We start from the raw sequence: 17,000 nt of genomic DNA on the forward strand, positions 1-17,000 counted from the left end.
CCCAGCCTTTCTCAAAGAAAGACAAAAACAAGGGGAAATGATTATCCTTTTAAAATGAATCAAAAAAAGAGGGAAGAAGAAATAAGAAAATGGGGCAAAAAATTCAAATGGGAAGAATAAGAAGGAAAATGGAGAAAACGAACACAAAAAAAGGAACTAAAGAGAAAACAGACGGAAACAAAAAATATTTTCTTTTGTTTTTGTTATTCTCTTTTTTATTTTTAATTTTTTTTTAATTTTTGCTTTTTGTCTTATTCCTTTTTTTCCTTTTCTTTTCGTTCTTTTTCTTTCTCTTCTTTTCAAAAGTAACGAGGTGCCTTTTGGTCACTTTGAATCTCTGTATTTGGTCTTCCTCCGTTGCGCTTTTAGCACTCGTTTTCGGTGGCACGACAGAATACGGCGACATCTAGATAGATAGATAGATAGTTTATTCATCCCCGTAGGGAAATTCACACTTCCAGCAGTATCCTTGTGTTAAAAATAAATACATAAATATATAAAAGATATGGAATACAAAAATACCCATTATAATGTTTTGCTATAGAGTATTTAAATAGTACACACTGTAATAAAAATAGGGTAATATGCAAGTGTGGGGGTGGGGTTTGATGTGGGCTTTTACTCCCCCGGGTGGAGTTAAAGAGCCTCGTGGCATGAGGAAGAAATGATTCAGTGGGCAAATAAAACACACTGTCCCTTTAACTCTCATATTAAGGCAGGAGCCTCAAACTATCATCGAGTTCCAGACCACTGCTGTAGGTGAAATGAATACTTTTTTTAACCGTCCAGACCGTCTGGATGTTCAGCGTCCCCAAAGATCTCAACCTAAAATGGCCCCCAGCCCAAACCAAACAAAAACTAAATCTGAAAGGCAGATAGGTCAAAAAAGGTGTGGGATGGCAGTGACCCAAACAAAGGCTGAAATCCATACACAGTTGCTTGCGAAAGTATTATTTTCAGTGCAGCAAACTCTGTCCAGAAGTTCAGTGAGGATCTCCGAATGATTCAATGTTGATCTAAATGACTAACGATGATAAATGGAATCCACCTGTGTGTCATCAAGTCTCTGTATGAATGCACCTGCACTGTGATCGTCTCAGAGGTCCGTTTAAAGGGCAGAGAGCATCATGAAGAACGAGGAACACACCAGGCATGTCCGAGATACTGTTAAAGCTGGATTTGGATACAAAAAGATTTCCCAAGCTTTAAACATCCCAAGGAGCACTGTGCAAGCTGTTTTGCAAGGAGGAATGGGCCAAAATATCAGTTTCTCCATGTGCAAAACTGATAGAGCGACTTGCAGCTGTCATCGCAGCAAAAGGTGGCGCTACAAAGTATTAACTCAATGGGGCTGAATCATTTTGCACAACACCCACTTTTTCGTTTTTTATTTGTTAAAAAAGTTGAAAACATCCAATCAAGTGTGTTCCACTTCATGATTGTGTCCCACTTCTTGTTGATGCTTGCTTCACAAGAAATGACAGTTTTATATCTTGAAGTTTGAAGTCTGAAATGGGGCAAAAGGTCACAATGTTCAAGGGGGCCAAATAGTTTCGCAAGCCACTGTCGTCCTATGTGAAGGTCTAGGACAGGGTTGTCAAACATGCGGCCCGGGGGCCGGATCAGGCCCGCTTAGGGATTGAATCCGGCCCGCGAGACGACGCTCAGAGAAGCGCAAGAGAAAAAACGAGCTGTAGGTGTAAATAGGTCCACTTGATGCTGCCAAAGCCAGGTGCCTCTCACAAAGACACTGTACTTGTATTTCTCTCTCTCTCTCTCTCTCTCTCTCTCTCTCTCTTTCACTTTCTGTGTCTGTCACTCTTTTTCTCTTTCTTTGTTTCTCTTTGTCTCTTTCTCTCTCATTGTATTTTTACTTTCTTTTGCTCTCTCTTCCTTTTCTCTCTTTATCTCTCTCTCTAGGTTTCCCATTCTCTCCTTCTCCCATTCTCCGTTTCTCTCCTTCTCTCTATTTCTATTTGGATATCTTTCTTTCTCTCTCTTTCTTTCCCTGTCTCATTAATTGTCTTTAGCTCTTGTTTCTCACATTTCACGTTCTCCCTCTTTTCTCTCTATCTCTCTCTCTCTCTTTCTGCCTCTCTGCCTCTCTCTCTTTCACTTTCTGTGTGTCTCTCTTTTTCTCTTTCTTTGTTTCTCTTTGTCTCTTTCTCTCTCTTTGTCTTTTTACTTTCTTTTGCTCTCTCATCCTTTTCTCTCTTTTCTCTCATTATCTCTCTCTCTAGGTTTCCCATTCTCTCCTTCTCCCATTCTCTCTTTCTCTCTTTTGTTTTCTCTCCTTCTCTCTATTTCTCTTTGTACATCTTTCTTTCTCTCTCTTTCTTTCCCTGTCTCATTAATTGCCTTTAGCTCTTGTTTCTCACGTTTCACGTTCTCCCTATTCTCTCTCTCTCTCTTTCTCCCACCCTCTCTCTTTTTCTCTCCTTCGCTTTGTCTTATTTTTTTTTCCCTTTTTCTTTCTCTCTAATATACTAGTCCGGCCCCCGAGAGAATGTTTGTTCTATCATGTGGCCCCCGGGTTAAAATGAGTTTGACACCCCTGGTCTAGGAGGATTAGGAACAGGTAGGTGGAGATCCGACACCAGTGCCCAGTTCCATACCCGGCCAATTGGTGACCCTCAGACTTTGTGTGAAGGTTAAAATGGTTGAGTGGAAAACTGTCAAAGTCTGTTGCCATAGTGGTCCATGACAAAGTTCTAAAAACCAGGAGAAGAAAGTGTCTTGGGAGCTTAGGAGGCAAAACCTGCTTAGGACCTCGAACCCATGAGACGAGACACTTGTGACTTTCTCTGCTTTTCCGTTCCCTCGAGCGAAGGGACCGATGCTTCGCTATCAGCTCAAAGTTTCTCTGTAATCCTGGACAGCGTGCATGTTCCCCCGTTAGTGTTTGCTAATCCTGGCGGTCACGTGACCTTCCATATGGCCTCAGGCGTGGTCGAGGAGGCGACCCGTGGTGAGCGACTGCCGCGTTGCCGTGGCAACAGGGGGGGCAGCCAAATCTCAGATTTGGCTTGTTTAATGGGAGGGTGTGAAGCAACCCCCCCTTCCTCAAACGGCGACAGACATTAATTGGAAAACAGATTACGAGGCGGTCACGTGACCACGCTGCTGTCTTTGTGAGCTCGTCGTCTACTTCCTGTGCTGGTCAGGACTGTCCAAATCCAAAAACATGGACCCGTATTTGACCACTAGAAGATCGTGATACTTGCTCTCTCTCCCTGATTGGTGGAACCTTTTACTGGACTTTAAAAACCTTCCAAGATCCTGCACTCAAATTTTAGATTCTACAGTTGACTCGAGCTCCAAGACTTGAACCTCCCGTTGAAAGGTAAGAAGCTCCTCCTCCATAGTTTGGACTTTGCTTGGTAGAACCTTCCATTTGATGTGACTCTAGAACATTCTACCTGTAGCATTTACTTCTTGACCACGAGAACATCGTTATTGGCGCTTTCTACCAGATTTGCGGAACGCTTCACTGGACTTCTAGAATCTTCAAGAATCTTCTCCTACAGGCTCCAGGACTTTACACTCCCATTCAAAGGTAAGAAACCCCTCCAAGATACCTCCAACCTGGCTTTGTAGAACCTTTCATTTGCGACTCTAGAACCTCTACTTGACCACAAGAACATCCGAATGAATTTGAATTTTTCGACCCTTCAACTCAACTTCAAAGACCTTCCAGAATCTGGTCCTTGAATCCTAGATCCTACAGGCTCCAGGACTTTACACTCCCATTCAAAGGTAAGAAACCCCTCCAAGATACCTCCAACCTGGCTTTGTAGAACCTTTCATTTGCGACTCTAGAACCTCTACTTGACCACAAGAACATCCGAATGAATTTGAATTTTTCGACCCTTCAACTCAACTTCAAAGACCTTCCAGAATCTGGTCCTTGAATTCTAGATCCTACAGTTGATTTCAGTTCTAGGACTTGGATCTTTCTCTCAAAACACCATGGACTTTTCTTGGTGGAATGTTTCCTTCACAACCCGTTTCATTCAAAACCCTTAGCTGGATTCTAGAACCCTGTGGAAGAGGAACAACTTTTTCCCTTCGGGTCGGTGGGATTCTAGGTGGCGAGAAGTTTAGATATCACAATAAAGGCTGGAAATTGATAAACAGGTCCTTCGAATGTTTTATTTACAGAATATTCTGGGCATAAATGAGCGACAGAAAAATGTAGTAATACACAAATGCGCTATTATCGTCCTTTCTCCAAAAAGGGCGGTCCTGATGTTAAATCCAAACGGAAACTTAAAAATAGAATGGAAAATTCCAATGACCAAAGAGCCTTTGTTGAGTTCTGATTCGATGACGTCCGAAGCTACTTTTGGCTTCAAAAACCGACTGAAATAACGGGGTACTTATATCATTTCGTTAACACTCGTTTAAAAAAAAAGGGACAAATGAGGAGACCATTTAGCTTGATTCGAAGACAAAAACCTATAATATAGACGAGTAGGGAGAATTGCTTCAAATGATATTAATTTGGTTTAGAATCTAATTGCAGGTTATCGAGTTGACCGATAGATTCCCGGCTCAAATGAATTCCCCAAATAGAGTCTCATTTCATTCTAAAGGAAGCGATCCTCTAAAGCAGGGGTAGGGAACCTATGGCTCGGGAGCCATATATGGCTCTTTTTATGAGTACGTATGGCTCCGAAATCAAATGTACTGTATTTTCCACACTATAAGGCGCACCGGGTTATAGGGCGCACCCCAAAAAAATAGTTTTTGGTCCTATTTTTGACATACATAAGACGCACCGGATTATAAGGCGCTACAATGGGAACGTCGACAAAACAGTCAGATAGTTCAGTCCAACTTCTTACCCCCTTAACATTCCCAAAGCTTGCAAATACGTGTCGAGAACACGTGCGGATGCGGTGTCCGTACGATGTCACTCAAATGCATCGTTCCATCATTCGGAAGGTTCAAGTCTTGGGATTCAAGAAATGCCAACCATTCCTTAGTTTCTATTTTCTTTTTCGCTCGCAACTTTACTGTGCATATGACAATAAACACTTGGAATTGAGTTGAATTTAAAAATAGACACTCCATTCATTATCTGCACCGCTTATCACAGAAACATCGAGTTCAGTCTGAAACAAGATACAGGGATAATATATATAGCCAGAGTAGCTCACCGAAGTCGTTGTGTTCATAATAATGTGCAGCCGTGGTCCTCTTATACCCGTGAGTTTAGTAAATCCAGGAGAATAAAAGATTTACAAATACAAAATAGTAAAAAAATGCTTTCTGTATGCCGTCAGCCACGTGCTATACGCATTCATCTTTTTCGGCCAATTGCAGGCTTTGTTTTGCCGTTTAAGCCAATGCCAGCCTGTAAATGATAAAAAGGATCCGCCCCTTGACCTCCGAATAACTTGAGCCAATAGTGATCCATTCAAATGATGATTGACACATTGGTTAGCCAATGAAACGCCGGTAAATAAATCCCAGCATACAACGCGGACTACTTGGCGTTTGGGGGAAAATCGAGTCGGCGGCTGCTGCATTTGTTGCAAGACTTTGCGAATTAATATTGATCCCTAAATAAGGCGCACTGTACTATAAGGCGCATGGTCAGCTTTTGAAAAAAATAAAGGCTTTTAGGTGCGCCTTATAGTGCGGAAAATACGGTAACTATTGCACATCTCTCTGTGGCGTTCCAAAGACGAGTGATTTCATCCCGATTTTGGTCCAAATAAAGCCGAAGCAACTTAATGTAGGAGTTCGATAAGAAACCATTTCAACTGATAAATACAAACGCTGGCAAACGATTTTGATTGGGTGAGCAGTACAGGTGGGCGGATCCCTCTCCATCTCTCTCTCGCTCAGTGCAGTCTACACCGAAAGTGAATATGATGATATGCTTATCGTTTGCAGTCATTTGTGACATTTTTACAAAAGAACTTTGCATGCACATTGTTTTGGAACTGTTATTAAGGACAAAACTCTTAACTGAAGGTGGAAGACAAATTGTAAATGGCATATTGACATTGATTTGGGACACAGGATTTGGCATTATTATCATTTCATACATTTGATGAAATATCATCAAATAACACACAGTGAAATAAAATGTGCCGAAGAATTAGCTTTTGTCTACAGAGCGTGTTTGGCAGTTTTTTCAATTTGGTCTGAAAAGATATGATGTGGCTCTCTCAATTTCTTTTTAAAACATGTTTTGCTTTTATGGCTCTTTGGGTCAAAAAGGTTCCTGACCCCTGCTCTAAACAAATGGTATTCTAGCTATAATTGATCAAAATGCAGTTCATTGGTGTTGATAATGTTCGATCGATCCAAAGGAAAAAATATAGCCCCATAAACCATTCAATGTGATTTGATTCCTTAACAAACTACAATTTATTTAAATGGCAAGAAAATCAAATGGGAAAAAAACAAGGGCATTGTTTTCGAGAACTACTGTTAACGGTTAAAGGTGTTCTGTAGCGGTTGAAAGTACTATTCAATAAGCGGGATTTTTAGATAATTGATCCATTTTTATGATCGGGAATTACTTCATAGCATGTCAGAATGAAAAATAGTTCTGCCCAACACCAAAAACGGTCTGCCGTGATATGTTTTTCTTGTGTTACCTTTTTGTTGGACAAAAAACATCTTGTGGGGAAGGGTCACCGCATGGCCGATCGAAGCCTTGTGGTTGGATTGCGCCATACTTCCTCGCCAAGGGGCCAAGGCCCTGGGCTCCGGTCTTCTTTGTACCCGTTGTCCAAAGGGGCAAAGGCTAGCCAGGGCACCCCTTTTGGGCCGCTTTCATAGAAGCAAAAACGAAGAAAAAGAGCGAGCAAGAAAGTGTTCCCGCCTCCCTTTTAAATACAGATGAGGGTATCGGTCACCGAAGGCGTGTCCTGTGACCGTCCAAATTTTCCTGTTGACACTTTTCGAAATAACGTTCTCCAATTGACTGATTCTTTTGGAGAGGACGTGGTTGGGCGTTGCCCCAAAATATACGCAGAGAGGAGATTTGGCAAAGAGGGAACGCTCTTTATTCAGCATTCGTTCAGGAACGTCCATTGTTTCTCTTTTCACGTCAGCATTTATAGTGTGTTCAAAACAATTTTGTTTTTTCAGGCCGTCTCGCTCAGCATAACAAGTCACAACTTCCTGCAATAACATGCTGCCAGATGTCTGCACACAATAGGTTATTGTCAACTCCAAAGCTGCTGATTTACAGTTAATCCACAACAATTCATTGGCAAATTTGATTCTGACACGCGACGAAATATATCCCTGGCCTGAATCATGATGACATACATAGGCACCCATTTATACTTTTGATTAGAAATGAACACTCCGAGGTGCAGATCCGGTAAAAACGGGTTGGGGACTATGCGCTACAATAACAGCTGAATCATTGACACACACTGCTCACACGATATAGAGTTTCTAGCACTATCGTGTAGAGTCACTGTAGACCCTTCTATCTACAGAGAGAGCTAACTGTGGTCATTGTGCTTGATGTTTACGTTCCACCGGAAGCTAACGTTCCACCGGATGCTAACGCTAGCATAGCGTTAAATCTCCTGCCCGCTGCTATCAATAAATAGCAGCTCGCACACCCCGACGGAGCTTTTATCGTCGCCGGCGACTTTAATCGGGCATGTTTAAGGACTGTACTTCCCAAATCCATTCAACACGTGGACTGAGCAATTAGGGAAAAAACACTGGACCGTGTGTACACTAAGATCAAACATCTACTTGGATCCGCCCATCTCTGTCTGTCCCTCACCCCCTGATACATCCCCCTCTGGAGCAAAACAAAGCCTATACAACAAGTACAGTTAAAACAGTTAAAACATCTTCTTTGTTCCTTTATCTCATTGTTTTCCTTATCCTCACTGTAAAATGTGGAACTGGAGTGCCACGTCCAATTTGGTTGTCACAATATATCCCATGTTGTAACAATGACAATAAAGGTATATTCTATTCTATTCTATTCTTATTATACAGCTAGAGTCGGCTCACTTCCTGTTGATAAAGGGAATTTCTGTCCGTAAGCCAAAATGCAAGCCCCTCAGGACAGTTTTGTCACACGACATACTGTCCTGCAAAGTTCATAGTATCTCCATAATAGTCCCACCTTTAATGCTTTCAAACTTCTTTAACCTTGTCGTTTTCAACTAGTTTTTCTCCAAAACCCGTACGGCACTGGCAGTCATGTGATTGGTTCATCTGCAGATGTTTGTTAACGTTTTCCACGGCGACCACTGCTGTGAAGTTCCCGTCCTGCCAGATACGCTTTGCAGGGACGTTCTCCAATTTTGCCAGGAACCGGGAGAGAACGGCTACTGCCTTGTTGAAAATTGGAGGGGAGAAGGTGGGTTTGCGCAGGCTTCAAAACATTTGAAAATGGGCTGAGGTGACGCCGCCATCGATGCTTTTGAACCAATCAGAACGCGTCGTCGGGGACGACGAGAACATGATGGACGTCTTGCAACATTGGGGGCAACACGGAGGGGAGGTGACCTACCTCCTCAGACACTTACCACACTCAGGTATCAACACACACCTGCAAACATTGAGGTCTATTCGATAGGGAACTGCGATACGAACGTACTGATTTACATCTGAGTGGACTTTTTCTCCATCCCAAATTCAAATCTCCCTCCATCCCACTAAAGCTGAATCAACAGAGCCTTCTTTCATCTCCGGACAGTGTGTCACAATACAAAGCTTGGAGTCGAGAATGGTAGGAGGACAGGAAGATTTGGAATCAGGGTACCAGGTTTACAAATGAAACATCTACAAGGCACTAAAGAGGAGAGCTCAAATCTTGGAACGTTTCTAGTAAAGTTGAAGATACTGTGATGTCCAATTGATGCAAATGGAAACAAGGCAAGGAACCTCCAGAACTGTTCTAAAAAAGTGATTGAAATGGAACTTGGAGACATTTGAGGTGAGTAAAATGTGACACAAGTCTGGTGGAATATGACTCAGAAAATGATAGATATCAAGATAGCTGGATTAAATTTTGTCCGTCCATAAAGTTGAGTCCAGTAGATGATGGGGTGCTGTATTCCAAAAGAGAGTTCCAGAAGTTAAGGTGCAGGTTGTAGAGAACACCTCTACCCCAAATCAGTTGAATAAGAAAAAAATGGATCATGTGTACTACTTGGTGACGCAAGGCAAAAGTTGGTCAATTGTGGGCCGGAGATGAAAGAAGGCTTTGTCGACTCAGCTCTTGGAATGAGATTTTATACCCAGTCAAAAAAAATCTGCAGCCAACGCAACTGGAATGAAGCAGGCTAATGAAATAATCTATAAGAAGGTTGAGTTGTGTAACTGAGGCCTTCTGATGACATCGTTTCGGCTGATTAGCATCTAAGCTAAAGTGGCAAATGATCAGTTTTTGTGTGCAGGCACTAGCGGGGCCGCGGACCACATGAACAGCCAAGGCCAAGATAAGATGACACCCGCGGATGACCCGGTGATTTGAGTTAGCTAAACCCGGAACCTTAACCGTTAGCATGCTAACTTGGTGAATTATTGCAGGTGTCTTGGTCTCATCCAGACGTGGCGCTGAGCGAGCTGCAGGATCTGGCATTCCGACAGCAGCTGAAAATCCAGGAAAAGCAGAGACTGCTGGCTGTCACGGTTTGATGACATCATCACGCCCTTGTGACATCATCGTCACCTCACTGCTGTTTTCGCTGCAGGAGAAGCGTTTGAGGCGATTGAGGAACGAAGACGAGCCAGAAGAGGACGAGGAGCGCCTGCGACGTCTTCGGGAAAACGCCGTCAAGCAGGAGGCCAAATTAAGGCGGGTGCGGGCCCTCAGGGGCCAAGTGGAGCTCAAGCGCGTCACCAACAGCAAGCTAGGTCAGTTATAAGGTTGATGCAAAAATACTGTAGCGGTAAAAAGTAATAAGCCCAGGTTTAAGATAATCAACTCAACTCAATTCAATGATAAGGAATGACTTCATAGCGTGTCCGAGTGATAAAATTTATTCCTAGCACCAAACGGTTTGTTGCAAAATCTTTTTCTCGGGTTACCTTTTGGTCAGACAAAGCATCAAGTAGGGCAAGAGGGCCTCATTAGCGCCCCCCTTGAAGAAAGATATCACTCCCGTGTGGACGACATCGGTTGCTCTTTTCAGTCGATCGAGAGGGAGAAAAAAGGGCCGGTACCCCGGACTCTGGCTTTCTTTGTCCCCGTTGTCCAGGGGGGGGAAAGGCCAGCCAGGGCCCTCCTTTGGGCCGCTGTCCTATAAGAAAGAGCAGGCATTCGCGCCTGTCCTTTTAAAACCCGATGATGTCATTGGTCTCCGGAGGCCTGTCCTGTGGCCACTCAAAAGTTCATGTTGGCGCTTTTCAATATAAACTTCTCCAATCGACTGACTAATAAGCAAAATTTCATTCGGATAGGCAACAAAAGAAATCTCTGGTATGGATCACTGGGGGTTCAAATCTTTATTATACAGCTGAAGAGTCTAGTAACTTCCTGTAAATGAAGGGAATTTCTGTCTGTGAACCCTGCTCTTGTGTGCACTTCAGGGTGGTCTATGTAATCCAAGTTTCCCAGCGGAAACCAACTTCAGAACAAGTCATGGGATGAATGGGTAGAACTATCTGGGATAATCCGTTGCCTCGTTAGCGACGCTACAGTGTCGAAAAGGATTTGGGGTTATTCTTTTGTGCCGCAATCACCTTCGAAAAATGGGCTGACTTTGCAGAGGCAAGGGCTGCTCTATAATTTAACAAGCTGTCACACCAGGTTTGACGGAAAACCTCAAACTTGTTGGTGCGCCATTTTCTTTCAGATTTCCTGCATTCTTGTTTAAGCGATCAAGTTTCATCAGTTAACCAAGGCGTCCGTCTTTTAGGTCGTCATTCAAGCCGTATGGGCGCTACTGAATCCACTAGGAGTCAATTGAAAGGCTCTAAATAGTCACTAGGGGGGTTAAATAGATCACCTGAAGTTTAAGATTAAAGGCCTTTGAAAAGATCTAGAAAGTCTTAAAGTTGATGCAAAAGGTTCTACAAGTCAGATGGAAGGGTCTAGACATTACCAAGATGTTTCAGAAAGGTTGGGAGGCACCAAAAGACCGTATAAGCGTCCCAGTAACCCTACTTGATGCAAAAGATCCTACAAGTCAGGTGGAAGGCTCTGGAACAGTCACTAGAAGGTTAAGGACATCCCCAGGAAGTTTCTGAAAGGCCTTAGAAGTAATCCAGAGGGTCATAAAATTGATGCAAACAGTTCTACAACAATGTAGAAGAGTTCAGAACAGTCACGAGATGCTAAGAGACTTCACCAAGATGTTTATGAATGGTGAAAGGCATTAGAAGGAATCTATAAAGTCTTAAGGGTTCTACAAGTCAGATGTAAGGGTCTAGACCTCACCTGAAGTTTCTGGAATGATAGCAAGCATCTAGACAGGTTCTTGAAACAAAACGGAAAGGTCGAAGACTATAGGGAAGTTGTAGGAATCAAGCACAAGTACTAAGCTGCAGTTTCTAAATTCTGTAGCAGTCTCGGTTCTGGAGCATGAAACTTAAATACTTGTCCAAATCAGTTGAAAAAAGCACGAAAGAAAGGTTGTAAATAGGCTTTATCTCAGCTTCTGAGTTGGCAAATTGTGCTCCTCAGCTTCAGAGGTGGAGGACATGAGCGCCTTTTTCTTGGAAAAGCAAAAAGAACTTCTTGCCGGCGCGGCTCGCGTAGAGCAGCTAAGCCAACAGCTGGAGTTGCTTCGGACTCAAGACTTCGCCTCTTCCGCCGAGCTGGGGCGTCTTTGCAGCCAGCTGCGGGTGAGGCTAGCACGCTCGCTAACCGTGCTAAGATGTTTTGCGCTCAGCCCTCAATTTCTGTTCCTAGCTGAGCGACCGCCTGAACCGAGAGCAGGGCACCAAACTCCGGCAACAGAAAGACGCACTTACCAGGAAGAACCAGGAGGTGGACACCATGGAGCAACGGGTGGCTGAGTTGCGCCGGCGTCTCTTGAAGAAGAAGGCGGGGCTTCGGCACAAGGAGAACACGCCTGTGAGTGCGGCTGGTGATGTCGAATCCTGAAACCGAAAGACCAGCCGAATTTGCTTTCCCCTACAGGTGGTCTTGGATGGTGCAGCCTCATCCAAGGTGGCTGCGGTGGGTCCTTACGTCCAGTCCTCTTACAAAGTTCCCAGGCAAAATTCCGATTGGTCTCTGAAATCCCCGCTCAAAGGCTCTGAAGGATACCCTGCCCGAGCCTCGACACTTCCTCGGAACCTTCACCGCCGCTCCTCAGGTCAAGAAAGAAAAAATAGCAGTTGTGACACCTGCAGGACGACAGACAAACTGCTTTCTCTCTCACTCGTGTCCTTAATCTCACAAAACATGATAAAGACACGCCTGTCCCAGTGTCTCTAAAACTCAAATAGTTGAACAACCTTGTTTCTACAGGAAATTACTCCAACAAGGGCTCCAACCCTCCGCCTCCTGTTCCCTTGCATAACAACCCAATGAGCCAGGAGCAGCAGAGAGACCAGAAGGTACAAAACGAGTCCTTTAAAACTTGCCGAGTTTACTTGTGTGGTTTCTTTTCTAGGATTGGGGGCCAACCAATTGCGAGGCAGTCTTTGGTCCGCCACCCCTTCTGCACTCCAGCAGTGGGGCTTTCCCAGGAAAGAAGAGACCATCGGGGGGTGCCTACCATAGTAACACCCTCCCGCTCCCCCGTAAGCTTGAGAGGCCCCCAGCCGCCGCCGTGAGACCTTACACACCTGAGTCCCCGGAGCCCCAAAGATCCCAAGAGACCTCAGAAACCTCGTCCACGATTCTGCCCAAGCCTCAGAGGGTGGCAGGGTCTTCTATCTACTCCATATACACTCAACTGGGCGTGTCTGGAAAGAGTTGCCAGGCTAGCACGCTTCCACATTGTCAAACACGAGGTAATTATAGAGAAAAACGTATTTCCGGCTCGAAGGACCAAAATATTAAACTTTAGTAGACAATCTGTTCTAAAGGTCCTGCCCCCAAGCCTTTACATTTGATGAAGCGTCCTAGGTAACAAAAAGCAGATCCACCCTAAGAGGTGTGAAATTAAAGAACATAATTGGCCATTAGAGACAATGATACAAACAGTTCCGAATACTCAAAAATAAGGAAGTGGCACCCAACAATCTCCTTTGCTCATGTCCAATAGTAAAAACAACATCCACTAATCGGCTTAAATGCACATGCTCGTGGAGCACTTTCCAATTATGATTCGGTCCTTCCATGCTTGAAATCTCATGATCCATCTCGCTGTCTGATCATTACCAGCTCAGTAGCCTAGATGGTAGTGTGCCCGCTTTGAGACTGGGAGGTCGCTGGTTCGCGCCTCGACCGAGACATACCTAATTGGTATAATGGCGGCGCCCTCTGTTGGCTGCGGCTGCATCGACTCGCTACAACGGGTCAGGTGTATCGACATTTCGTTCTGTGTACATTGTTACAAAGAATGACAATACAAAGGAAATTATTATTATTATTATTATTTGTCTTGTTCCAGTGTATGGTAAACCGGTCCTCCCGGCCACTAGAGGGCAGCAGTCTGATAGCGACGCCAGTGACTCCGGATCGTCTTGGACTTCGAAGAGGAGTGAGCTGGACAGCACTTATCAGACCAAGAATGAGAATAGGGCGTCAGAACCCGAGGTTGATCCGGCCCTGCCTCGGCCCCTCAGTCCCACTAAGCTCCTCCCCTTCTTGAGCAACCCCAACAAGAACCGCGGCGACGCTGAGCTGGACCCCTGCCGGCGGCGCTTCCACGCCCCTCGGCCGCTGAAGAAACGCGGATCCGTCACGGAGCCTGAAGGTCCTACGGGACCCGACATCCAGAAGCTTCTCTACCAGAAGACCACCCTGGCTGCCATGGAGACTAACATCTTAGAAAATCAAGACCTGGTCTCAGAGCAGGGTAATAAAGTGTCCCTGAAGCAAATGTTAGAGGACTCCCCTGGAGATGATGAGATCCCACCCCCTATCCCCCCGCGTTGTCCAATTCCGAACTTCGCCTCTTGCAAGGCCACGACCACCAACCAGGATGTCAGTGAAGAAGCTTTGTGCCCACCTACAGGGGATGAGTTCCCACCCTTCCCCAAAGAAGGGGATGGCGTCCTCAAGCCGAGACCACCTGAAGCCATGGCACAGACGAGGGTGAGTCCTATTGTGGAGGGACCTGCTAGGAGTGGTTTTCATGAAAAAATTCATCAGGTTGATCTCCCCCAGGGCAAAAAGTCCATCCTTCGTACGTCAGCCTCGGTTCCTGTAGACCGGAGCGTACGGGTCAAGTTCCACCCTTTGGCCATCCTGCTGGACGCATCGCTGGAGGGCGAATTCGACCTGGTCCAAAGGATCATCTACCAAGTAAGTAACCAGAATCTTTTGGACCGACTGCGTCTTTAGATCCTGAAGTCCTCCACGGGGTTGTCTCCAGGTGGACGATCCGGGCGGCGCCAACGACGAGGGCATCACGGCCCTGCACAACGCCGTCTGCGCGGGGCACGGCGACATCGTGCGCTTCCTGGTACACTTTGGCGTCGACGTCAACGCTGCCGACAGCGACGGATGGTAAAAGTCCGCTTTGGAAATGGCAGTGGCCCCTCGACATACGAGATGAATGTGTTCCCAGATCCAGCTTGTATATCAAATTCTTTGCATCCCTAACACATTTTCCCCATATGAAATAACCGGCATCAGTGTGTATGGGAGGAAACGCACATGCTAATTCGAACGAGATAATGCTGGCGGTGACGGAAATTCTTGTAACTTGGATTTCAGCCTAGATTTTTGCACGAAAGACATCTCGTATTTATTTTAACTAGAGTAACTCATATGTCAAAAGGCCACTGTAATTACCATATTTTCCGCACTATAAGGCGCACCTAAAAGCCTTTATTTTTTTCAAAAGCTGACCGTGCGCCTTATAATACAGTGCGCCTTATATATGGATCAATATTAAGTCGCAAAGTCTTGCAACTAAGGCAAGCAGCCGCCGACTAGATTTTCCCCCGAAGGCAAAGTAGTCCGCGGTGTATGCTGGGATTTATATACCGGCGTTTCATTGGCTAACCAATGTGTCAATCATCATTTGAATCAGTCACTATTGGCTAAAGTTATTCAGAGGTAAAGGGGGCGAATCCTTTTTATCATTTACAGGCTCGCATAGGCTAAAGGGGCGAAACAAAGCCTGCAATTGGCCGAAAAAGAGTAATGTGAATCACACGTTGGGTTGCACCACGGCATAGAGAATTTTTTTTTTACTATTCTGTATTTGTAAATATTTGACTCTCCTGGATTTACTACACTCACGGTTGTAAGAAGACCATGGTTACGTATCATTATTGAACGTGATGGCTGCAAGAGAACTTAGGTGAGCTATGCGGCTTTATATTTTCCCGGTATCTTGTTTTAGAACGATCTTGATGTTTCTGCGATGAGTCTATTTTTAAACAAAATTCAATTCAAAGTGTTTAATGTCATATGCACAGTAAAGAACCCCGTTTCCCTGCACAATCAAATTCTTACTTTGCTGTCCACACAGTTGCCAGCAAAAAAATAAAATGGAGACTAAGAAATGGTTGGCATTTCTTGAATCTCAAGACTTTAACCTTCCAAATGATGGAACGATGCATTTGAGTGACATCTTACGGACACCGCATCCGCACGTGTTCTCGACACGTATTTGCGTCTTTGCAAGCTTTGGGAATGTTAAGGGGGTAATCAGTTGAACTGAATCATCTGACTGTTTTGTCCACGTTCCCATTCTAGCGCCTTATAATCCGGTGCGCCTTATGTATGGAAAATGTAGGACCAAAAACTATTTTTTGGGGGTGCGCCCTATAACCCGGTGCGCCTTATAGTGCGGAAAATACGGTACTTTTAAGAGAAAGTCACGTGACTAGAACCGATTTTTCGTCCTTCTTCAGGACGCCGTTGCACTGCGCCGCCTCCTGCAACAACGTGGAAGTCTGCAAGTTTTTGGTAGAGAGCGGCGCCGCCCTATTGGCCGTCACGCTGAGCGACGGCCAAACGGCCGCCGACAAGTGTGAGGAAATGGACGACGGATACGCCCAGTGCTCGCACTTCCTCTACGGTCAGGAACCACCACCTAACCTTGTCAAAAGTTTACGAATAGATCTAAGTATGCTGCTAAGAACAAGAACACTGCTGTATCCGCAAACAGGCGTTCAGGAGAAGATGGGTATCATGAACCGAGGCGTGGTCTACGGCCTCTGGGACTACGACGACCAAAGTCCGGACGAGCTGTCCTTCCGGACCGGAGACTGCTTGACGGTGTTGAGGCGAGACGAGGACGCCGACGGAGACTGGTGGTTGGCCTGCTGCGGAGACCACCGGGGATTCGTGCCCAGAAACCTGCTCGGGGTGGGTAACTCGCCAGAGTTCTGCCTGGGGTGCTTCACTGTAGCGCAGACCGGCAGCACATGTTAGCGTATCGTTCTGATTGCTACGGGAACTGTTCTAATTGGCTTTGCCACCATCTATCTTTCAGCTCTATCCGAGGATTCGCCCCCGGCATAGAAGTCTTGCGTAGCTCAGATGCCCCCCTCATCTACAGGAAGTGACCAGTCTCTCCACATGAAGCTTTGCCTGCCAAAAGGTAACACGAGCAGAAGATAACTCAAAGAAGCGTTTTTGTTGCTGGGCAGAAATATTTTTCACTCTGACATGCTATGAAGAAATTGCTGATCTTTGAAATGAGTTGAGTTTCTCAAAATCGGGCTTATTGATCAGTCCTTTCAACTGCGACAGCTCCCTAACCCCCCCTAGCCCCACGGCAAGTTCTCTTGTCACCCATGTCCTTTTTAAAAAAATTATTTCCATGTAAATAAATTGTAGTTTGTTTAGAATCAAACAGCAGTGCATTATTTGTGTGTCTTTAATTTTTTCCTTTGGATTGATCAATCATTATCAATAACAATGAACTGCAAAATCAATCATTTGAAGCTAAAATACAATATGTTTGGAGGATTGC

General features: G+C 45.0%; 1 protein-coding gene across 3 annotated transcripts; it reads left to right on the forward strand.

Moving 5' to 3' along the window:
* Positions 1–8,196: 8,196 nt before the first annotated feature.
* Positions 8,197–16,874, forward strand: LOC148360438 (apoptosis-stimulating of p53 protein 2-like). Of its 3 annotated transcripts, none has more exons than XM_088341270.1 (16): positions 8,202–8,359; positions 8,436–8,537; positions 9,402–9,469; positions 9,535–9,636; positions 9,699–9,861; positions 11,633–11,793; positions 11,861–12,025; positions 12,092–12,269; positions 12,425–12,513; positions 12,570–12,912; positions 13,515–14,161; positions 14,219–14,371; positions 14,442–14,575; positions 15,934–16,100; positions 16,191–16,390; positions 16,518–16,874. In XM_088341270.1, the coding sequence occupies exons 1-16, from the start codon at positions 8,221–8,223 to the stop codon at positions 16,557–16,559; spliced, it is 2,853 nt and encodes a 950-aa protein (XP_088197396.1). In that variant the 5' UTR covers positions 8,202–8,220; the 3' UTR covers positions 16,560–16,874. The 3 variants fall into 3 exon arrangements, with proteins under 3 accessions (XP_088197399.1, XP_088197396.1, XP_088197398.1); XM_088341272.1 differs by having other exon boundaries at positions 8,205–8,359; positions 14,234–14,371; XM_088341273.1 differs by lacking the exon at positions 16,518–16,874 and having other exon boundaries at positions 8,197–8,359; positions 14,219–14,375; positions 16,191–16,337.
* Positions 16,875–17,000: the final 126 nt, after the last annotated feature.

Source organism: Urocampus carinirostris, chromosome 8 (genome assembly GCF_059441175.1).
Source record: "Urocampus carinirostris isolate Australia breed hairy pipefish chromosome 8, RoL_Ucar_1.0, whole genome shotgun sequence".
In the NCBI taxonomy this organism is placed as follows: Eukaryota; Metazoa; Chordata; class Actinopteri; order Syngnathiformes; family Syngnathidae; genus Urocampus; species Urocampus carinirostris.